Source organism: Oncorhynchus gorbuscha, linkage group LG17 (genome assembly GCF_021184085.1).
Source record: "Oncorhynchus gorbuscha isolate QuinsamMale2020 ecotype Even-year linkage group LG17, OgorEven_v1.0, whole genome shotgun sequence".
Lineage (NCBI taxonomy): Eukaryota > Metazoa > Chordata > Actinopteri > Salmoniformes > Salmonidae > Oncorhynchus > Oncorhynchus gorbuscha.
In genome coordinates, this window is record NC_060189.1 from 28,273,230 (window position 1) to 28,298,170 (window position 24,941).

General features: G+C 43.4%; 1 protein-coding gene across 1 annotated transcript; it reads left to right on the top strand.

The window, feature by feature from the left end:
* Window positions 1-2,482: 2,482 nt before the first annotated feature.
* Window positions 2,483-20,292, top strand: LOC124001157 (cell division cycle 5-like protein). Its single transcript, XM_046307756.1, has 19 exons — window positions 2,483-2,690; window positions 6,400-6,503; window positions 6,749-6,910; window positions 6,993-7,120; window positions 7,221-7,320; window positions 7,542-7,668; window positions 7,747-7,838; window positions 8,541-8,685; window positions 8,818-9,012; window positions 13,177-13,325; window positions 13,482-13,650; window positions 13,747-13,911; window positions 14,001-14,081; window positions 14,195-14,329; window positions 14,401-14,505; window positions 19,028-19,225; window positions 19,339-19,401; window positions 19,544-19,693; window positions 19,825-20,292. Exons 1-19 carry the CDS (start codon window positions 2,646-2,648, stop codon window positions 19,930-19,932), a joined length of 2,421 nt encoding a protein of 806 aa, XP_046163712.1. The 5' UTR covers window positions 2,483-2,645; the 3' UTR covers window positions 19,933-20,292.
* Window positions 20,293-24,941: the final 4,649 nt, after the last annotated feature.

Sequence of the window (24,941 nt, forward strand, 5' to 3'; positions counted from 1 at the left end):
CTGGAGAACCTATTGTTTGTCAAGGCAGAAAAGTGTGAATTTTATGGCTCTACTATCTCCTCTTTGGGATACGTCATCGCTGCCGGGAACATTCAGATGGATCTGGACAAGGTGAGAGCGGTGGTGGAGTGGCCTCAACCCTATCCAGAGTGCAGCTGCAATGTTTCCCGGGATTTGCTACCACTGCTTCATCCGGGGCTACAGCACCGGGCATGTCTTTTTGTGTCTGTAAACTGTATTATGTGAGAAATGGTGGTGGGAACACCTTTATGCACAAATATTTATATAATAACCATTATATCAGATCATCTATAAGTCTTTGCTAGGTAAAGCCCCGCCTTATCTCAGCTCACTGGTAACCATAGCAACACCCATTCGTAGCACGCGCTCCAGCAGGTATATTTCACTGGTCATCCCCAAAGCCAACTCCCCCTTTGGCCGCCTTTTCTTCCAGTTCTCTGCTGCCAATGACTGGAACGAATTGCAAAAATCACTGACGCTGGAGACTTATATCTCCCTCACTAACTTTAAGCATCAGCTGACAGAGCAGCTTACTGATCACTGCACCTGTACACTGCCCATCTGTAAATAGCTCACCCAACTACCTCATTCCCCAAATTGTTATTTATTTTTGCTCTTTTTGCACCCCAGTATCTCTACTTGCATATCATCATCTGCACATCTGTCACTCCAGTGTTAATGCTAAATTGTAATTATTTCGCCACTATGGCCTATTTATTTTCTTACCTCCCTAATCTTACTACATTTGCACACACTGTATATAGATTTTCGTATTGAAAATGAACGTTTGTTTATCCCATGTGTAACTCTGTGTTGTTGTTTTTGTCGCACTGCTTTGCTTTATCTTGGTCAGGTAGCAGTTGTAAATGAGAACATGTTCTCAACTGGCCTACCTGGTTAAATGAAGGTGAAATAAAAATAAATACAAATATCAAAGTAAACTTGGAGTCATGTAATGATATGGTGTGGGGTCCTTCTACAACTTGGAAAACATGCAGTTTATTTGACTACAGATTAAATAAATTATGATGAACTTCACAGGATGGTGAAAGTAAACAGTGATCTTGATGCTCCTTTCCAATAAATATCGAGGGTCTGATTTTAGTGACATGATGATCAATGCTTGACTGCCGTTTGAAAAATAAAAACATTCTTCCTCTTATCCATAATAATCTCATCATAGACTAGCCTACCCGCAAAGCCGACCCGCAGTGTATCTGCGAGCTGTTGGCTGGAACTCACGTGCCAAGACCAGAGTAGGCGCATTTGCTATTTAACGCAACAGTTTTTTGTGACAAAACTGTTGAAAATGCAATGGAAACATATTGAATTTGAGATTTTATTCTGTACATGAAAAGGGTGAAATCATTAGTCCAACAGTTACAATTGAGAGTTTCTATTGGACAAATTCAGGTATGTCTATCCCTGTTTCATTCTGTTTGCTTTCCTTTAAGAAACGTTTTTCAACGGAATTGGCAGAATGAATACAGCGCTGATTGCAAACAAACACAGTTCACTTTCATAGCATCCACATACAAACAACATGATCATTTTGCTTGTTGTATAATTCCTTTTTGCATCTATGTGCTCTGCAAGTCATAATTACTGTGTAAGTCTACAGAAGGGGGTGAGAACTATGAGCCTCCTAGGTTTTGTATTGAAGTAAATGTACCCAAATGGAGGACGGAAACTAGCTCTCTTCCGGCTACACCATGGTGCTACCCGACAGAATGCTGTTGAGGCTACTGTAGACCTTCATTGTGTTGTAATAAATGATTTGGTGACGTGAATATATTTGGTAGAGTTTTATCTCACCTCTTTTTTAACGTTTCAATATATTTTTTAATGAAATTCACTGAGGAGGATGGTTCTTTCCTTCCTCCTCTGCAGAACCTCCACTGTGTCAGACTGATTTGTAAAAGACTAACATAGCCCAAATTAAAAAAGTAAACATTGGCCGTTGATTACATAACTTTTTTTTACATTGTGGGGTCAGGAAGAAATGTTTATATTAAAATGAGGTTGCGGGCCATAACCCCGAACCTAGCTTACGTTAGCCACCTAGCTAACGTTAGCCACAACAAATTGGAATTCGTAACATTGCAAATTCGTAATATATTGTACAAATTGCAATTTGTAGCATCATACATATAGTAATTCATAACATAATATACTAAATGGATGATGGACAGCTACAAATTAATACATCATACGAAACGTAACTTATCACACTAAAAGATCACCGATTTACCTTTACTATGTTATGTCTACCGCTGATTACAGGTTGCCCTAGTTTAACATAAGTGAAAGGAATGTCTGTTAAGGGTGTATACACTAGTGACTAGAGTAAGAGTCGAAAATCAGCAGTAGAGGTCACATATATAAAATATATATGTGACTCTATGGAGGAACAATCTAGCTATTAATTATATTTCTATGGAGCCCCAAAACTTTGCGCACTTCCGGTGTCCGCCATATTGCATTTCTGTCCATGTTGAAAACATACCGTGTTCGTGTATCGTGGTAACATTTTTTGTCCAACTCTTCGTATTGTTTTATTTTGGGATATCTTAGTTGTTGCTTTATAATTAATACCTGAAGGGTAGCAACACACAACAGCCAAGATGCCGCGTATAATGATCAAGGGGGGTGTATGGCGAAACACCGAGGTAAGTTGGCATGGCTAACGCTACGGTGTGCTGCTAGCTAGTTTCCAACTAATATTCAAATAGCTTTAGATAGGTAACGTTAAGTCAACTCTTACGCCAGGTTAACTAGTTACCATGTAAATGTATTGATTTAGCTACTCAACATCGTGTAATTCACTGGATCACGTTAGTTGGCTAGTCAACTAGCTAGTTAACAACATTAACTAGTTTAAGGTAGCTAGCTAGTAACGTTAGCTGTTTATAGCTGGTGTATTTAATGTTATTTACACATAAGCGTTGCTCGTAATATGGTTGCAAAAAAACTTGAGTCCGCGGTGCCAGAAGTGAAATAAAATGTTGCTGGTGGTCCGGACGGTTGATGAAGATTTAACAAAATAATAGATTCCCAATCGACTCCCATTTATTTGTGTGAGGTTTCCGTCCCGCTAGGAATCAACTCATAAGATTCAGTATTTTTACAACAGTGGAGACAGTGGAGTATTTTGCCGAAATCTACTTCCGAGAATAAACTCTTACATTTTACATAGCAAAGAAAGAGCGAGCTTGGATAGGGGTGAGGCAGGTCGGTCGGTCACCAGGCAGACGGTCAGAACCGTGCATTGGTCATCAAAAGCTGTATTTCGCAATAGCTTGACATTTCTCGCAAGTCACTAAAGTAGGGGATATAAATGAGTAGACTATTCTACACGCAACATACCGAAAGTTGAACACACACTAGCATCTTTCCTAACAAAGAGAGAGAGCAGGCGAGCCCACGAGGGAGGGAAATTAGGGGTAGACTGTTGAAACAGTGTGCATAAACTATATCTTGGTAAACTGTATCTCGCAATGTCTTGACTCACCAAAAGTATATTAAAGTATAGATTAGCCTATCAATGAGAATGGCTAACATATTCTACATTGTGCCAGTTAATTTGGCGCAACGTTCTAAGGCACTGCATCGCAGTACTTGAGGCGTCTCTACAGACACCCTGGTTCGATTACAGGCTGTATCACAACTGTCCCATTAGGGCAGCGCACAATTGGCCCAGCGTCGTCCTGGTTTGGCTGGTGTAGTCTTGTCATTGTAAATAAGCATTTGTTCCTAACTGACTTGCCTAGTTACATAAAATGAATATAAAAATATTTATTGATATTAAACATCACCAAATGCATCATTTTAATTAGGCAGTAAATGTGCAATATAAAGTATGGTGCCTATAGCTTATTTAATTAAACTCTGGCTGTTATTGTTCTTTAAACCACAGGTGTTTTATTTGGCTCGCTTAGTTGTGGCTTGACCAGTAAAAATAAAAACAAAGCTCCAAAGAGCGGACCATTAGGACAATACAAGTTGCTTTAGCAATGACAAATATAGCCTACTTCAAATGAGTAAGCAACACTCACCAATAAGCCATCCATCCTCCTACCCCTGTAGGCATATAGGCCAACATTGCTGTTCTGAAAAATGAACGAGTCTAGAGATCTACCTGGCCACCACGTTTAGCAGTGTCTTTTGCACATCACATAACTTATCACCTGCACATAAAGAGTGGAAGCCTTTTCTGTTCACATAGTTTAAATAGTTTAAATGTGCCTTTTGTATTTGGGAACCCATTGATGGCATCATGGCAAAGAAACCCCTCTTGACGTCAATCTGTTGTGCGATGGTGTATGGAAATTGTATGCGTTACTGTTCGTTTTGCTGATTGCATCCAAAACATTGGCTCGTCAAGGGCTATGCGATGCCTGTCGGCAAGCTCCTGTTCAAAGTTCCCAGTGTCAAAAACCAGACGCTGGAGAGCACTTGGATGTGCACCGGAATGGCATGTTGGCTTTTTTTAAAGGGGGTTTTAAATCGTTAACATTAGCTCATCATATCTTTTCCCAAAACCAATCTGTACTTTCTGTAGAAAAAGACCCACGTGTCTCTAAAAACACGCTCTGTGAAATGCAGCGTGTGCTAACTCTTTAAACAGAGCAACATCAGGCTCTCATTCGATTTCCCATTATATCTTCTATAGTTTTTCAACAACAGTTTCACTTTCACACATGCCTCTTGAAAAAATGACTGTACTTTATTGTCATAACGAATGCACTGATGTGGTCAAATTATATACCTGTCAAAATGTTTCGTGAATTCACAATGGAAATACAATGAAATCAAATAATTTATTGATTATTACATTCACAATTTTACACATTTTCAACATGTTTTCGCACACAAGCGTATGTTCATTTTGATAAATCTCACACTTTGTATGGAAATGACCCTGGTTTACGCACAGAGTTGTGCCTACGCATGATTAATAAATGAGGCCCAGGCTTCCGTCATAAGCTAATTGAGGGAAGTTTAAAATGATAATAATCATAATTATACAGGGGCCGTTTGGAAAACAAATCCTTTGAGACTTGTACTAACACACACTTGCATAATATTTAGATAACCAACGTCTCTAGTAATACTAGTCCCGTCCAATCAGGGCTAGGCTATATAACATGGCAATGAGTAGGCTTTTTGGCATAGTGTGCCACATCATCCCATGGGATCTGTTAAGGCTACACAGAGCAGAAACATCACTCAAATATTCTAATTCCTGAACATCATCTTATATATTCAAACCGAATAGGCCTTTTATAAGTTGCTAAGCAAATGGGCAGCATCATGTCCTTGCCAATCCTCCCTCGAATGCAATATTAGTCTTCCTAGTTCCTAGTAGGACTCCAATCTTCAATAATTAGGTTGTGTGTACACAACAGTTTGTTTATTTTGCGACTCGAGTAAGAGTCGACTACTTTGACTCACACCACAGGAGTCTGAGTCAACTCCTAAAATCCTTTAGACGTTCACCGCGAGCAGCAGGTTGACCTTCATTGTCATTAGTCTTACCATGGAGGCATAACTGAGCGAGTTTTGCTTGGTTGGGTCAGCTGCAAAGTCAAAATTGGCTATATCGTAAAAATCAATGAATTAAAACATTATATATTTTTTTGCTTTATGGTATTAATTTAAGGTTAGGTATTAGGGTTAGCATTGTGTTTAGGTTTAAAATCTGATTTTATGACTTTGTGGCTGTGTCAGCTAGTGACTGCTGCAGAGCTGCCTCCAGGGCTAGCCGACTAAACCCAACGATTTACAATGGAGTTGAGCGGCAACCAGTGTGGACGAACTGGAGTTACGACTACACAGAAGATTAAGTTATAACAAAAACTACAGATTTCAGCACGCAAAGAATAGCCCACATTTACACAGGACTATGTCATTTAACTTCTGGCTTCCTGTGGACCATTCAGTTTTTTGCAACCCATTAATGAGCCACGCTAGTGTGTAAATATACTGGTGTTGCTAAAAGTAGCTTGCTAGCGGAACTTCAATTTAGCTAGTTGACACTGGCTAGTAGGGCCTTTCTCTACTTCCCCAGAGTCAGATGAACTTGTGGATACCATTTTTATTTACCTGCGTGCAATAGCTTTAGTGCAATTACTGGAAATATATCTACCCATAGTCTTCCAGGCATCGGCTCACGAAAGCATTAGCATCCACAAGTTCATCTGACTCTGGGGAAGTAGATAAGGGGCCCCATTGCCAAAATCCCCAAGTATCCCTGTAACACTGTCTATGCTGTCTCTTTTAAAATTGTTTGTCTGCAGTTGAAGGTGAATTTCCCTCTGGGATCATTAAACAATTAATTAATCAATAAAACAATGCCCCTCCCCCTCTTTCTCCCAGGATGAGATCCTGAAGGCAGCGGTGATGAAATATGGGAAGAACCAATGGTCTCGTATTGCCTCCCTGCTGCACCGCAAGTCTGCCAAGCAGTGCAAGGCCCGCTGGTCAGTCTGTGTGTGTGTGGGTGGCATTAGAAGCTGAGCCCCAACATCAAAGAAGACTGAGTGGTTTCTCTCTGTGTGTGTGTGTGTGTGTGTGTGTGTGTGTGTGTGTGTGTGTGTGTGTGTGTGTGTGTGTGTGTGTGTGTGTGTGTGTGTGTGTGTGTGTGTGTGTGTGTGTGTGTGTGTGTGTGTGTGTGCGTGCGTGTGAAAAGTGGTCTGTGTGTGTCTAATCTATTGTTTGTGTGTAGGTATGAGTGGTTGGATCCAAGCATTAAGAAAACTGAGTGGTCCAGAGAGGAAGAGGAGAAACTACTCCATCTGGCCAAGCTGATGCCCACCCAGTGGAGGACCATTGCTCCTATCATAGGACGCACCGCTGCCCAGTGTCTGGAGCACTACGAGTTCCTGCTGTAAGACGCGCACACACTTTGTCTTTTTGTTCAGAGAAGACTTATTGGAGTGTTCTTATGCTCTTTCTTGATGTGTGTATAGAGACAAAGCGGCCCAGAGGGACAATGAGGAGGATACAGCTGATGATCCAAGGAAACTGAAACCTGGTGAGATCGACCCCAACCCTGAAACCAAGCCCGCTAGGCCTGACCCTGTGGACATGGATGAAGGTACGCAGTGCAACTTATCCTCGGGCCATTGTTGTGCTGTCATTTTGTATGGTAAAAATAAATAAATGAGACTAAACCAGCCGTACATGACTGTGTGTAGATGAGCTGGAGATGCTTTCTGAGGCCAGAGCTCGTCTGGCCAACACTCAGGGGAAGAAAGCTAAGAGGAAAGCCAGAGAGAAACAGCTGGAGGAGGCCAGGTACATCTTTTGCACACGTCTGTGTTTCAATAAGAGCTGTGTTGTGAATACAACAAATGCAGTATTTGTGATTGTGGCAAACTGTTATGCTGTGGCACTTGCTGCATAACGTTCAGCATAACCTTTAGACAGACATTTCATAATTTGCTCTGTGCTAGTGCCAAATAAAGAAAATAAATATACAACCCTGATAAACACGCACGCCCTCTTTCCCCCTCCAGACGTCTGGCTGCTCTACAGAAGCGCAGGGAGTTGCGGGCCGCAGGCATCAATGCCCAGAAGAAGAGGAAGAAGAAGAGAGGAGTGGACTACAATGCTGAGATCCCTTTTGAAAAGAAGCCTTCTCAGGTAACACACCACACACACGCAGACATCTCACACACATCGATGTATTATTTGGGTGCTAAATGCTCAGTATGATTCCAGGGTTTCTATGACACCAGCATGGAGCTCTACGAAGGTCTGGAACCAAACTTCAAACGCCTGCGACAACAACACCTGGATGGAGAGCTACGCAAGTCAGTCACACAAACACACTAACTCTTCTGGGCTAACATGCTGTCTACACCGCTCGCGTTAGGTGTATCTACCTATTTCAGCGCCTGGCTTTTTAAGCTTCACATGCTGCAATTCCAGCCTTTCTCATCTCATTGGTTTTTAGGAGCATGTGATGTCCACACTCCGGTCCAGTTGGTGGTGGTAATGCACCTTTTAAAGTTGGTTGCCAACTACCATATAAAGTCTGAAGAAGACTGAAGAAGGAGAAGAGATTAATAGAAACTAACCTGGTTTACCCTTTTATCTGTGGATTAATTGTTGGAGTAAATATGGGACAAAATTCTACAAAGATCCAAGAAAAAAAAGGATCTTGTGCATTTTAGGTGAAATAATAACTCTATGTTTATATCCTAGGACAAATTAGCTAGCAACCGCAAACTAGCTAGCTAAATGTCCATTAATGTTTCATGTGTTTCCACCTGTCCCCAAATTAATATAGTTGGTTCAGAGTTCGTTTTGATATTTCAACCTGAATGTCCTGATTGCGTCTGGTGTGGATGGACAAAATCGATATGCGCATGCAGATGCACGTGTGTGCCCGGTGTAGTCAGCATGTCACGCTACATGTGTGATGTGGGTTGAGCTGTGTATAGGTTATGTTTTTCATTTGAATGTGAAGAGGAGAGACCTGTGTGTATGTCTGACATTATTTGTGTCCTCAGTGAAAAGGAAGAGAAGGAGAGGAAGAGGGATAGACAGAAGATCAAGAAGAAGAAGGAGAGTGATCTTCCATCAGCCATCCTGCAGACCAGCGGAGTAGCAGAATTCACCAAGAAACGCAGCAAATTGGTGCTGCCTGCACCACAGGTAACACTGCTGTGTGTGTTCATCTCTGATGAATAGCTAGAGGAAGTGGTGGAGTTAGGTCAGGCCAGTGAAGTTTGACTGTGTCTGATGTTGTGTGTGTCTTGACACTTGTCTTTCTGACACTGTGTGTAGATCTCTGATGCGGAGCTGGAGGAGGTGGTGAAGCTGGGTCAGGCCAGTGAAGTGGCTCGTCAGACTGCAGAGGAGTCTGGGATCACTAACTCCGCCTCCTCAGCCCTCCTATCAGAATACAGCCTCACCAACAGTGCTATGGCAACTGGGCTACGCACCCCCAAGACCCCTGCTGCACAGGATAAGATACTACAGGTACACACATTCACTCTCCCTTTTTCTGTCTCTCGGGATAAAACATGAAGCAAGCTGTTCACCATGCAATGTGAGTCATGACATCAAATGAATGCTAACACAATATCTCTGACATCATACAGGTAACTGCCAAAATAAAGGAACACCCAACAAACGCCCAACATGTCTTTATCGGGGGTTCGTCCACCACGAGCTGCCAGAACAGCTTCAATGCGCCTAGGCATAGATTCTACAAATGTCTGGAAATCTATTGGAACAGTGGTTCCCAAACTTTTTATAGTCCCGTACCCCTTTAGACATTCAACCTCCGGCTGTGTACCCCCTGTAGCACCAGGGTCAGCTCACTTTAAGCCTGCCACACGCACTATACGATACATTTATTAAACATAAGCATGAGTGAGTTTTTGTCACTACCCGGCTCGTGGGAAGTGACAACGAGCTCTTATAGGACTAGGGCACAAATAATTGTAAGCAATAATTTTGCTCTTTATTTAGCAATCTTACATATAAATCCTTATTTATAGGGGTTCCCGAGTGGCGCAGCAGTCTAAGGCACTGCATCTCAGTGCATGAGGCATCATTACAGTCCCTGGTTCGAATCCAGGATGAATCACATCCGGCTGTGATTGGCAGTCCCATAGGGCGGCACACAATTGGCCCAGCGTCGTCCAGGTTTGGCTGGGGTAGGCAGTCATTGTAAATAAGAATTTGTTCTTAACTGACTTGCCTAGTTAAATAAAAAATAAAAAAATACATTTGTTCAGCGAAAATTGTGAATAACTCATCACAGGTTAATGAGAAGGGTGTGCATGAAAGGATGCACTTAACTCTGCAATGTTGGGTTGTATTGGAGTCTGTCTTAAATTATTTTCCATACACAGTCTGTGCTTGTATTTAGTTTTCATGCTAGTGAGAGTCGAGAATCCTCTCTCATAGGTATGTGGTTGCAAAGGGCATCAGTGTCTTAACAGCGCAATTTGCTAAGGCAGGATACTCTGAGTGCAGACCTATTCAGAAATCTGGCAGTGGCTTCTGATTTAAATTACGTTTTCACAGAACCTGCTTGTTGCAATTTCGATGAGGCTCTCTTGTTCAGATATCGGTAAGTGGCCTGGAGGCAGGGCATGAAGGGGATAATGAATCCAGTTTGTGTCTTCCATTTCAGGAAAGCACCTGCGTAATTGTGCACCCAGATGATTCGGGTGCTTCGCTGTATCACGTTTGACATTGTCTGTAAACTTGTTCGTTTGCACACAAAAATCATATCGTGATGAAAGGCCTTTGTGGTGTTCTTGTTAATGCAGACAGAGAAGAGCTCCAACTTCTTAATCTTAGCCTCAATTCTGTCCCGCACATTGAATATAGTTGGGGAGAGTCCCTGTAATCCTAGATTCAGATCATTCAGGCGAGAAAAAACATCACCCAGATAGGCCAGTCGTGTGAGAAACTCATCATCATGCAAGCGGTCAGACAAGTGAAAATGATGGTCAGTAAAGAACTTTATGCTCGTCTCTCAATTTAAAAAAAAAACGTGTCAGTACTTTTCCCCTTGAAAATCAGCGAACTTCTGTATGTTGTAAAAGCGTTACATGGTCGCTGCCCATATCATTGCATAATGCAGAAAATACACGAGAGTTCAGGGGCCTTGCTTTACAGTGAAAATGGTTAACTTTGTTATTGTCCAAAATGTCTTTCAAGCTGTCAGGCATTCCCTTGGCAGCAAGAGCCTCTCGTGGATGCTGCAGTGTACCCAAGTGGCAATTACTTGCACACACGTTACCCCTCTCCCTGTCATGGCTTCTGCGCCGTCAGTACAGATACCATGTCCATTTGATGTCACATAGCTGTCCAGTACTTATCCTCTCCTGTTATTCTGGTTTGCAGAAGACGTCTTCTTTAATTGACCCCCCATAAACGTAACAGACATATACCAGGAGCTGTGCCAGGCCCACCACATCTGTTGACTCATCCAGCTGTAACACATAAAATTCACTGGCTTGTATGCGAAGCAGTAATTGTTTCATTTACATTTACATTTAAGTCATTTAGCAGACGCTCTTATCCAGAGCGACTTACAAATTGGTGCATTCACCTTATGACATCCAGTGGAACAGTCACTTTACAATAGTGCATCTAAATCTTAAGGGGGGGGGTGAGAGGGATTACTTATCCTATCCTGGGTATTCCTTAAAGAGGTGGGGTTTCAGGTGTCTCCGGAAGGTGGTGATTGACTCCGCTGTCCTGGCGTCGTGAGGGAGTGTTTTCCACCATTGGGGGGCCAGAGCAGCGAACAGTTTTGACTGGGCTGAGCGGGAGCTGTACTTCCTCAGTGGTAGGGAGGCGAGCAGGCCAGAGGTGGATGAACGCAGTGCCCTTGTTTGGGTGTAGGGCCTGATCAGAGCCTGGAGGTACTGAGGTGCCGTTCCCCTCACAGCTCCGTAGGCAAGCACCATGGTCTTGTAGCGGATGCGAGCTTCAACTGGAAGCCAGTGGAGAGAACGGAGGAGCGGGGTGACGTGAGAGAACTTGGGAAGGTTGAACACCAGACGGACTGCGGCGTTCTGGATGAGTTGAAGGGGTTTAATGGCACAGGCAGGGAGCCCAGCCAACAGCGTTGGATTAGGACCTGCGCCGCTTCCTGTGTGAGGCAGGGTCGTACTCTGCGGATGTTGTAGAGCATGAACCTACAGGAACGGGCCACCGCCTTGATGTTGGTTGAGAACGACAGGGTGTTGTCCAGGATCACGCCAAGGTTCTTGGCGCTCTGGGAGGAGGACACAATGGAGTTGTCAACCGTGATGGCGAGATCATGGAACGGGCAGTCCTTCCCCGGGAGGAAGAGTAGCTCCGTCTTGCCGAGGTTCAGCTTGAGGTGGTGATCCGTCATCCACACTGATATGTCTGCCAGACATGCAGAGATGCGATTCGCCACCTGGTCATCAGAAGGGGGAAAGGAGAAGATTAATTGTGTGTCGTCTGCATAGCAATGATAGGAGAGACCATGTGAGGTTATGACAGAGCCAAGTGACTTGGTGTATAGCGAGAATAGGAGAGGGCCAAGAACAGAGCCCTGGGGGACACCAGTGGTGAGAGCGCGTGGTGAGGAGACAGATTCTTGTTTCAAAACATCTCCTGCCATGTCAGTGATGCGTTGTGAAACAGTGTTTGATGAAGGCATTGTCTGTATATTTTTTTTTGGCCTTTTCCCCCAGCATTGTCCCAGTCATATCTGCAGTAGCAGGAAGAATGAAGCCCTCCACAGTAGTATGGGGCCTGCCTGTCCTAGCCACTCGGTAGCTCACCATAAAATACGCTTTTAGCCCTTTTTTTATTAATGGTATCTGTTGCTTTTATACATGTCTTACTACTCAAAAGTCGTCTTAATTCTCGCTCAAACTGCTGTGGCTTATTTTTCAAATTGGCATCGTTTTCGAGCAAACGGAATGAGCAGCAGCTACGTTTGGCTACATACCGACCATTAGTGGGATTCCTGCAAGAGAGTAACGGTTCATGTGATTTCATTATTTGACTAGGCTACCTGTATTTGACTTTGTTGTTATTTCGCTGAACACTAGATGGTTTAATTAGATTTTTTTTGCCAGTGAAACGAGGCTACTCAGGTGAAAAAAATCATCACCCAAATGTATATCTAAATGGACTGTTTGAAAATGTGAATCACATTTATATTTGGCGTACCCCCGACGGCATTGCATGCACCCCTGGGGGTACGCGTACCCCAGCTTGGGAATAGCCGCATTGGGGGGATGCGGCAACATTCTTCCACGAGAAATTCCATAATTTGGTGTTTTGTTGATGGTGGTGGAAAATGGTGGTGGAAAATGCTGTCTCATGGGCCACTTCAGAATCTTCCATAAGTGTTCAATTGAGTTGAGATCTGGTCACTGAGACACACACCCTTTAAACTCCCTATGCTCCTTTGAGTCCCTCTCTCACTCAGATCTCTTCTAGCCGTTGTAGCCAAAATAATGGCCAGCTGTTCATTTTTATACATGACTCGAAGCATGAGGGAATGTTAATTTCTTAATTAACTGAGGAACCACAATTGTGTGGAATGACCTGCTTTAAATAGTTTGTATCCCTCATTTATTCAAGTGTTTCCTTTATTTTACCAGTTTACCTGTATGTATATCTTTCTCTCTCTAGGAGGCCCAGAACCTTATGGCTCTGACGAACGTAGACACTCCTCTGAAAGGAGGTCTGAACACTCCTCTTCACCAGAGTGACTTCTCAGGAGTCACACCCCAAAGACAGGCAGTACAGACACCTAATACTGTACTGACCACACCTTTCAGGTACACACGCGAGCCATCACACACACACACACACACACACACACACACACACACACACACACACACACACACACACACACACACACACACACACACACACACACACACACACACACACACCCGACAGGCTATTGACATACACTGTTTTTGTTGTAGGACCCCCGGTCCAGGGTCAGAGGGCAGTATGACCCCCCAGGGAGGTTTAACCCCTAAAGGACCCGGTACTGTTACCCCTGGAGTAACCCCGGGACGCACCCCTCTACGAGACAAACTCAACATCAATACTGAGGAACAACTAGCAGATCCTGCCTACGCTAAACATCTGGTAACAAAAACTACTTTTGAGTTGGCTACTGTTTTGTATGAGTTTTTATGTGTTTGTGTGTGTGTAACTGTTTAGTGTGTGTGTGTGTGTGTGTAGCAACGAGAGTCGAGGGAGCAGCTGAAGCTGGGTCTGATGTCGCTGCCAGTCCCGAAGAATGACTTTGAGATTGTTCTACCAGAAAATGCAGAGACTCAACTGGAGGAAATGGAGACAGAGACCGGATTCATAGAGGATGCCTCGGAGATAGAGCTACGCAGACAGGTATACTGTAACGCATGCATACTTTTCATAAAGCTCTACTGTAGACTATCCTACCTATGTCTGTGTGTGTGTGTGTGTGTGTGTTGCAGGCTGTTCGGGACGCAGAGAGAGAGAAAGAGCTGAAGCTGAGACACACTGCTGTACAGAGGACTTTACCCAGACCATCAGAGGTATGCACACACACACAGTGACACACCATCTCACACACACAGAGTTCCAGTGCATCACTTTCTCCCCTTCCCGGCCCTGACATTAGCGACAATACTAATGCAAAATTGTGTAGGTGAATGAGTCCATCCTGCGTCCAATGGGAACAGATCCTCTGTCAGAGCTGCAGCATGCTGAGGAGATGATCAAGAAGGAGATGATCACCATGCTGCACTTTGACTGTCTACACCACCCACCAGCCAACCAACAGGTATGTGTACACGTGCACACACAGGGCTGCATTTGGCGCAGAACTGACATTCTTTGTTTATCCATCCACAGCGCAGCAAACAACGAGGGCCTTCCTCCACCTCCAACAACGCAGAACACATCGCCCACCTGGACAGGCACCCCTACCAGCCAATCAGCAATGAGGATTTGGCACAGGTAAAACAAAGACACACACACACTTATTAGCCAGTGTTGCCCAACCGGTTTTTACTTAATCACAATGTTCTTCATTAGGGGTGTGTTGAGTAGTCTTGCAAAACAAGTATCATAACAGATATAGGCAATTTTCTGAAAACTATTATTATCCAAGTATTTTTTTGTAATTATCAGTTATTGGGGGGGGTAATTGTCGGGTGCCAGCACGCATCTTTCTCATGTCAGTCAGTCATGTGCGAGGTTCTATGTAGTCTAAATAACTCAACTGGTTGTCTGTAAAGAGAAGTGTTGGCTGTAAGTTGATCCTGCTGCTCTGATTGGATAGAGTGAAGCTGTATTTCACGTCCACTTGCTTCGTAATTTTACCTGATCAGTTTTCCTTGCATGTTTTCGGTCTGATCATTTAGATTGCTTATGCCTGCTAAATCACATGGCGAGGAGGTTTGCTATTAATGTGCATAATATTTAACATGCAGAGCAAGGGTAGGGAATAAAGACTAAACCAATGTGTGCTTGGCTGCCCACTGCAAGTTTAGGACACACACATGCTTCTCCTAATCTGCATCTTTTTTTTGCAATGAGAATGTGTAGAGGTATTTTGCCAACATCTACAGTGCATTCGGCAAGTATTCAGACTCTATCCCCTTCATTACAGCCTTATTCTAAAATTGATTAAATAAAAAAAGGTCCCTCACACAATACCCCATAATGACAAAGCAAAAACAGGTTTTTAGAAATGTTTGCAAATGTATAAACAAACAAAAAAACGGATACCTTTATTTACACAAGTATTCAGACCCTTTTTTATGAGACTTGAAATTGAGCTCAGGTGCATCCTGTTTCCATTGATCATCCTTGATTGGAGGCCACCTGTGGTAAATTCAATTGCTTGGACATGACTTGGAAAGGCACACACCTGTCTACAGTTGACAGTGCATGTCAGAGCTAAAACCAAGCCATGAGGTCGAAGGAATTGTCCGTAGAGCTCCGAGACAGGATTGTGTCGAAGCACGGATGTGGGTTAGGGTACAAAAAAATGTCTGCATCATTAAAGGTCCCCAAGAACACAGTGGCCTCCATTCTTAAATGGAAGAAGTTTGGAACCACCTAGACTCTTCATAGAGCTAACTGCCCGGCCCAATCAAGGGAGAAGGGCCTTGTTCAGGGAGGTGACCAAGAACCTGATGGTCACTCTGACAGCTCTTGGAGTTTTCCAAAAGGCACCTTAAGGACTGTCAAACCATGAGAAACAAGATTCTCTTGTCTGAAACCAAGTCTCAATGTCCTTGAGTGACCCAGCCAGAGCCTGGACTTGAACCTGATCGAACATCTCTGGAGAGACCTGAAAATAGCTGCGCAGCGATGCTCCCCATCCAACCTGACAGAGCTTGAATGGTAGAAACTCGCCAAATACAGCCGTGCCAAGCTTGTAGCATCATACCCAAGAAAACTCCAGGCTGTAATCGCTGCCAAAGGTGCTTCAACAAAGTACTGAGTAAAGGGTCTGAATACTTGGGTAAATAATTATTTACTTACGTAAATAATAAATGTAATGTTTCAGTTTTTTAGTTGTAATAAATTAGCTACATTTTCTCCAGCTATTTTTGCTTTGTCATTATAGGAAATTGTGTGTGTGGATTGAGGTGGGGGGACTATTTAATACATTTTTTAATAAGGCTGTTAAATTAACAGTGTGGGGGGAAAGTGAATGCCCTGTACTTAGTCATATTAAAACACTCCCATTTTTTCCGATCACGAGTAATATCCGATCCGACTATCAACTTTCAATTTATGGATACGATTCAGAGTATGGCAATGTTTCCACTCCCCTAGTCTCCATCAGCTGTGTTTTCATCTATTCTAGTATGCCTCAATCCTAAAATGAATAGGAAAGGTGGACACTGTCTAGATAGAGTACAATGACATCATTGTCCATGCAAAGGGCTATTGCGGTGACCAGTCAAATTCCAAGTGACCATTGAGTCACGGTTATCTTCTCTTATGCACTCCGGACATTACTAGTATCCAACTCGCTAATGATCATCAGGTTCTAATGGCCTCAAACACAGGGCTCTATTGTCCCACTAACCACTCTGACATCAATGCAAATGCAATTGAAAATCACAAACATATATCATAAGAGAATCATGCTTTTAAAACTCACCATTCGGCTACATTTTTTTCAATTTGAAGAAAAGTTGTAGGTGTTTCAAAGCCAAACAACAAAATGGACAGTGCTTTCTAATGTGATGATTATTTCAAAGCATTTAAGAAATTGAAAGTAGAACTTATTAGTTTTTAGCTATACAGTGCCTTCAGGAAATATTCGCACCTTGACTTTTTCCGGAATATTGTTACAAAGTGGGATTAAAATACAAAGTTAAAGAAAATATATATATTTTTTTAAACATTCAAAATAAGACTATCCTGATTAGATATGTATTTATTATGGATCCCCATTAGCAGCTGCCAAGTCAGCATAGACTCTTCCTGGGGTCCAGAAAAATGAAGGCAGTTTATATACAATTAAAAACAGTTGATTACATTTCACATCACATATCTACAACACAGAATGTATGTGTTTAGTAGTAGTAGGGTTCACCCCAATTCGTCAACTGGTCGATTTAGTTTTTTTGTCAAGCAGCAGCAAATAATAGTGGAGACATCAAAACTATGAAATAACACACATGAAATCATGTAGTAACCAAAAGCTTTTAACAAATCAAAATATGTTTGAGATCCTTCAAAGTAGCCACCCTTTGCCTTGACAGCTTTGCACACAAGATTTGCCAGTTCTTGCTGTAAGATGTTACCCAACTCTTCCACCAAGGCACCTGCAAGTTCTCTGACTTTTCTGGGGGGAATGGCCCTAGCCCTCACCCTCCGATCCAACAGGACCCAGACGTGCTCAATGGGCTTGAGATCGGGGCTCTTCGCTGGCCATGGCAGAACACTGACATTCCTGTCTTTGCAGGAAATCACGCACAGAATGAGCAGTATGGCTGGTGGCATTGTCATGCTGGAGGGTCATCTCAGGATGAGCCTGCAGGAAGGGTACCACATGAGGGAGGAGGATGTCTTCCCTGTAACAGTGTTGAGATTGCCTGCAATTGCCTCCGACTATAAATGCGAATATATAAATGTGCGTTCCTGGTGTAACTCAGGCAGTTGTTGTTGCCATTCTGTACCTGTACCGCAGGTGTGATGTTTGATTGTACCGATCCCGTGCAAGTGTTTTGTTACACGTGCCACTGCAAGGATGATCAGCTGTCCGTCCTGTCTTCCTGTAGCGCTGTCTTAGGTGTCTTACAGTACGGACATGGCAATTTATTGCCCTGGCCACATCTGCAGTCCTCATGTCTCCTTGCAGCATGCCTAAGGCACGGTCCCTGCTCATCTGCGTGAACCTGGGCATCTTTCTTTTGGTGTTTTTCAGAGACAGTAGAAAGGCCTCTTTAGTGTTCAGTGTCCATAGCTGTGACCATAATTGTCTACCGTCTGTAAGCTGTTAGTGTCTTAACGACCGTGATCTAGTCATTGCGTGCTATGAATATGGGACCAAATAATAACTATTTGCTACTTTAATAGACGTTAATTTGTCCCAATACTTTTGGTCCCCTAAAATGGAGGGACTACGTACAAAAATGCTGTAATTTCTAAATGGTTCACCCGGTATGGATGAAAATACACTCCAATTAAAGCTGACCGTTTGCACGTTAACCTCAGTCATTGTATAATTTCTAAACCAAAGTGCTGGTGTACAGAGCCAAACAACAACAAATGTGTCACTGTCCCAATACTTATGGAGCTCACTGTATATTTATTTCTCAGCTCCTCAGTTATAAAACCAGAATAGCCGGGCAATTCGAGGGCATACAGATGCCATGTATTTTCCCCTGCCCTTGTTCCTACCCATTTGATAATGGGCCCTTCTAAATCAAAACAAATTTGACATTTATTGTTAGAGAATAGCCTGATGGGTGAAAATGTGATCACTTGATGAGAGAACAGGGTGTGAAGCCTGAGGCGCACTCACTCCGGAATGGGATAAAATATCCTTTCTATTTTACTAAATTCAAAGTTCAATTATATTATTCTTCAAATAAAATAATGGCACGAGACTTAAGTATATCTTGCCTGCTAAATGAACAAGCCTACAGCCTATGGCATAACCAGATAACAAACAGTAGGCCAACTCGTATTCGGTTCTTCTGAAATACATGTTCTTATGTTGCTTTAGACATGCCTAATAAATAATGGATTTATTGTGATGGCGTATATTAAATTAACTTTTTTTTTAATGTAGTTATTCCAAAGGCGTGCATCAGTGGTTTGTATGCATGGAGGCCTTGAGAAGCCTAACATGTTTATTGATTTAATGGTCGATTACCGTGAAACTGTCTATTTGCATGACAATAACCGGTTGACAAAATGTCATGACCGCCACAGCCCTATCCACGCAATGTGAAAATTAGCTTGAAATGCATAAATGATCAAAGGGGTGTTCTCCCCTCACTCTCAGGCCAGTGAGTTGCTGAGCCAGGAGATGGAGGTGGTGAGGGCAGGTATGGGTCACGGGGACCTGTCCATGGAGGCCTACAGCCAGGTGTGGGAGGAGTGTTACGGCCAGGTGCTGTACCTCTCCGCCCAGAGCCGCTACACCAGGGCCAACCTGGCCTCCAAGAAGGACAGAATAGACTCCCTGGAGAAGAAACTGGAGGTGAGACCATGCACACGCTATCATGTTCTTTATACACTAGAAGCTGCTGGTTCATAGGTGGCTTATATTGTGAAGTGTGTGTGTCTATGATGTGTGAATCTGTATATTCCTAGATAAACCGAGGCCATATGACATGTGAGGCCCGTCGTGCTGCTCGTCTGGAGCGCCGTCTCAAGGTGAATATATATACACCTATACTCTTTCTGTATGTGTCTAAAGGTGTTTCTAAACAGCACCATGTGTGTGCTCTAGACCTACTGAAGCATAATGGTGATCTGTGGGAGCAGTTATATTGTGTGTGTGTGTGTGTGTGTGTAGGTGTTACTAGGAGGGTACCAGTCCCGTGCTGTAGGCCTACTGAAGCAGCATGGTGAACTGTGGGAGCAGGTTGAGCAGGCAGCTACAGAGCTCCACACCTTCACTGAGCTGAAGAAACAAGAAGACACAGCTATACCCCGCAGACAAGAGGTACACACATTCACACACACACCCGGCCATATCACACAAACATCAGGTTACGTACACACACACACAGCAGCTGACACAAACTGGAGGCATGTGAAGTTGCTTAATGGACTTAATTTTCTCATTCTGTCTAGGCTCTAAGGGAGGATGTGGAGAGACAGCAGGAGAGAGAGAAGGAGCTGCAACAGAGATATGGAGACCTGCTGCTGGAGAAAGACGCTCTGCTGTCTGCCAAATTCTAACATGCATACACCATACATGCTTACTAGACACAGCAAACACATAAGACCAACACATACTACGAAGACACATTGAGTAAATGCACACACGCTGCTGGAGGTGTCTGCTAAAGCACAGGATCATAGCCACCCTCGTCTCCCTCAGCAAATCTGTGAGAAAAAAAATATTGTGCTGATTTGCTTTTTATTTTCCAAGGTTAAAAATACATGCAATTGAATGGCCTATTGTAACTCCGCCTCTATGTTTTGATGTCATGGCCCAGTGCTGTGAGCATGCTAAGTAGTTACCTAGTGTCAGTTTGTCCTCTGACTAGTGATCAGTGGTTCATGTCATTGGAATAAAATAGATCAATAGAAATCTGATTTCTCTTTTGGTGTTTGTCCCATGGCGACAGATTGATTTTAACCTTAAAATTCCTGACTGACCGTGTTCACTCTTATCCGTGACTGTTAGAGCTGTAAAGTGTTGAAAACATGCGCCAGGAACTGTTCCAATAACTACATTCCTGCTTTGAAAGAGCTCAGTAATTGTACCTGTCTGTGCTAAAGAAACTAGGCCCTAGGTCACGAGATGTGACCTTTGTGCCCAGTTGCACTTCAGCACCCATGAGATACCTAGAGACATTTGTTCTTAGCAGTCTGCATTCCTCTGTCAAGGGGCTATTGGATGATAATCCATTTTGATACAATCACAGAAGTGTTGAAGGTGCCATATTGACAGTGTTAAATAACTAAGGAGTCAGTCTAATCAAATAGCTTAATTAAAGAGACAAATGTATATCTGAATAATGATATACACAGAGTGTACAAAACATTAGGAACACTTCTAATATTGAGTTGCACCCCCTTTTGCCCTCAATTATTCAGGGGATGGACTGCAATGTTCACGCCAGTGCTTCCTATAGTTATCAAGCTGGCTGGATGTCCTTTGGGTGGTGGACCATTCTTGATACACACAGAAAACCCCCCTCAGTGTTTGCATGAGTGAATCCTGTGGGACAGTCGTTCCAGTATTCAATCTTGTGGCTGCAGACAGCGAAAGGGAATGTACAACACGCGCACACACATCAGAGTTTTCTAATCATTTTTGCTCTCGTTCTCTAACTAGCCAATAGGTGTGCCACTTTCTCCCAGGACCCGGTCAGATTGAGGGGCAAAGAGAAAAGTTGGCTAGTCAAAGGTGTTAGAGTAATGCAATCCTACCACGATTTAACAGACTTTGTCCCTCGTTGGTTTTCTTTACAAACCACTGCTGCATTTAATGGAATTTTCTAGCTTTTTTTTCCTGATTTTAAATTTTTAAAATGTTTAAATCAGAAGCTTCTGAATCTGGAGGGAGAGTGACTTTATAATTAAAGGTAGATTCTGCGAGATGACGTTGCCAAAATCAGCACTGAGTGGTATGGCTAAAGAAAACAACTGTAGGCGAAAATCAAGGAGTGAAGTCTGAATTGGTACATGAAAGTCAGACACTAATGTGGTTTTCCAACAGCAAGGCTCAGATCAACGTGACACGGTTACGAATTGTTAAAGGTTTTCTTTATAATGTTGAAATAAACATGTGTATCATCCCCATATCACACACAAACTGAAATCATAATATGTGTGTACATTGTACAATCACTTAGTGAGTGACTCATATACTATATATACAAAAGTATGTGGACACCCCTTCAAATTAGTGGATTCGGCTATTTCAGCCACCCGTTACTGACCGGTGTATAAAATTGAGCACACGGCCATCTCCATAGACATACATTGGCAGTAGAATGGCCTTACTGAAGAGCTCGGTGACTTTCAACTTGGCACCGTCATCAAGTCAGGTTGCCAAATTTCTGCCCTGCTAGAGCAACCTTGGTCAACTGTAAGTGCTGTTATTGTGAGGTAGAAACGTCTAGGAGCAACAACGGCTCAGTTGTGAAGTGGTAAGCCACACAAGCCCACAGAATGGAACTGCTGAGTGTTGAAGCGCCTAACAATCATCTGTCCTCGGTTGCAACACTCACTACCAAGTTCCAAACTAGCTCAGGAAGCAACTACAGCACTAACTGTTTGTCTGGAGTTTCATGAAATGGGTTTCCATGGCCGAGCACCTGCACACAAGCCTAAGATTACCATGCGCAATGCCGCGCCTGTGGAGTGGTGTAAAGTTTGCCACCATTGGACTCTGGAGTAGTGGGAATGCGTTCTCTGGAGTGATTCATCATCTGGCAGTCCGACGGACTAATCTGGGTTTGGCGGATGCCAGGAGAACACTACTTGGTCCAATGCATAGTGCCAACTGTAACGTTTGATGGAGGAGGCTGTTTTTTCATGGTTCGGGCTAGGTCCAGTGCAGACAAATCATAGTGCTAAAGCAAACTGACATTCTAAATTATTCTGTGCTTCCAACTTTATGGTAACAGTTTTTGGGAAGGCCCTTTCCTGTTTCAGCATGACAATGTTCCTATGCACAAAGCAAGGTCCATACAGAAATGGTTTGTCAAGATTGGTGTGGAAGAACTTGACTGGCCTGCACAGAGCCCTGACCTCAACCCCATAGAACACCTTTGGGATGAATTGGAACACTGACTGCGAGCCAGGCCTAATCGGCCAACATCGGTGCCCGACCTCACTAATGCTCTTGTTGCCGAATGGAAGCATGTCCCCGCAGCAATGTTCCAGCATCTAGTGGAAAGCTTTCCCAGAAGAGTGTATAGTAGCAAAGAGGGGACCAACTCCATATTAATGCCCATGCTTTTGGAATGAGATATTCTTCGAGCAGTAGTCCCCATACTTTTGGTAATGCAGTCTCTCTCTCTCTCACTCTCTGTGTATATAGGGTTAGTTTGTGTGTCTAACATATTTTTCTCTGTAGGTAAACACTTTACTCTGACCATAACCATGTTCAACAGTTCTCCCCAGGTGGCCATGTACCACAGAGCAATCAAAGTTACTGTAGACAGACCTAGAGAGCCACACCGTGAATACACACACACACACACACACAAACCCAAGCAACCCACCTAGATCACCAGGGTGTGTGTATCTGTACCTGCGTTGTTCTCTGCCCTGGTGTGTTTGATGTAAGCGGAGAACTTGGCAAAGAGGTCTCCCTGTTCTTAGTTGCCATTTTAGGATACCTGAGGAACACCAGCGTCAACACACACAATCTTATTCCCACTCTTGACTGTGTACTAGTGTATCTGTGTGGAGCTGAAAGAGGATCTTGTAAGGGGACACCAGACACACCTTGAATACTAAAGAACAATTTAATTACACACCTCACTGGACACACTGCCATATAACTACTATGATATTATAATTACCCTACTGTACTAAACTAACTACCCCTAGAACTACCTCATATACCAGCTAACTACCACATTCCTCATAGTATGTTGTACCGAAGTTGACTGAATGAGGGAAAACACCTGTTTTGCCCCGCACTGCCTGTTCCTGGGCAGTGAAGAGCGATATTAAATTGAACGAATGAATCTGAGCCTCACACTTATCACATGTGAAAGGCGGGGCTTCCAGCGAGGTGCGGATTTCATTGGCCTTGTCAGGCGTGGTTGTAGATCATTTAACCGAAGTTGCGAGAGTGTGACTCCCCATAGTATGTTGTACCTCATTTACCTCCTTCAGGGAACAGTAGTTATAGTCATAATGTTACGTTCTCCTGTACATAACTGTGTATGTGTGTAATAGTTTGTGTGTGTTCTCAGTCTTTGGTCTGTCCCCAGTCACATATCTTGTACCCGGCAACTCCTGGTTGTGCTGCGTGTGTCAGCTTCTGTCCTTACTGTGACTCTGTGTGTGCGTGTGCTCTGCAGAATGAGTGTGTCAGTCAAAAATAGCCATAGGGACGTGGAGGGTTGAGGTGTCAGGAAGAAGGGGGGATAGAGGGAGGAAAGCGGTAGAGGGTGAAAAGGAGAGGTGCTTTGGGATTGTAGTGTAGTGAAAATGAGAACAGGATGGATCATGTTCCCTTATCAACATAATTAGATCTGAAATGACACTATCCCTATATTGCACTGCTTTTGGCCAGAGCCTTTTGCCCTATGTATAACCGTATGTGGCTCTGGTCAAAGGTGGTGACCTACAAAGGGAAGAGGGTGTCATTTGGGACTCTTCCTTAAACTCAAATGCACCTTGATAAGTCGGGAACAGTTGGTGTGTGTGTTATACCAGTGACTGTGTTTTTATTTAATGAGATGTGTTGTTGTGTTAAATCCACTCTAGATAAGTGTGAAGTGGATGTTAGAGCTCCATCAGATCGTAGGAGGATTATTAAACATCAACCAATCTGCTACTCCGCTTTGTCAAGCCCTCAACTATACACTCACACTTCCCCAATCAATTAAACAATAAAACTTTCTGAAAGGAAGAAACATTGAGAGAAACCAGGAGGACCATACCTGTCATACACCCCCCCGCCCCAAGCACCCATACAGTAAATACCATAGACTCACAGCGGTAACACGATCATGCTACCTTGTCTGTCAGTTGAGTCACTGCACTCTTAGAAAAAAGGGTTCCACAAGGGTTCTTCAGATGTCCTCATAGGAGAACCATTTTTGGTTTCAGGTAGAAGTCTTTGGTTCCAGGAAGAACCCTTTGGGTTCCATGTAGAACACACGATAGAAATAGTTCTACATGGAACCCAAAAGGTGTCAAACTGGAGCCAGAAGGGTTCTACTTGCAACCAAAAAGGGTTATTCAAAGGGTTCTCCTCATCTTCTGTTGAGCTGGAGGAGCTGCTCTTGCTCTCCCGTCTGGGCAGAGGAACCATAGGTGCCTTTCTCAGGCTTCCTGTTCTCGTACTTCACCGTTAGACCGGTTCCGTTGCCTGGGGATAGAGTAAAGTTTTAGGAAACAGAATCATTCACCACGTCACTAGGCATCTCATACTACTGGTTCTGGTTCTAGTAGGTAACCTCCGTTGGGCTATCTGAGTCTCTGTCCAGGGGATCTCAAATGTTCTTACTCTGCTCCTCCATGTTAATGTTCTCGCCACAATGCAACAGGTG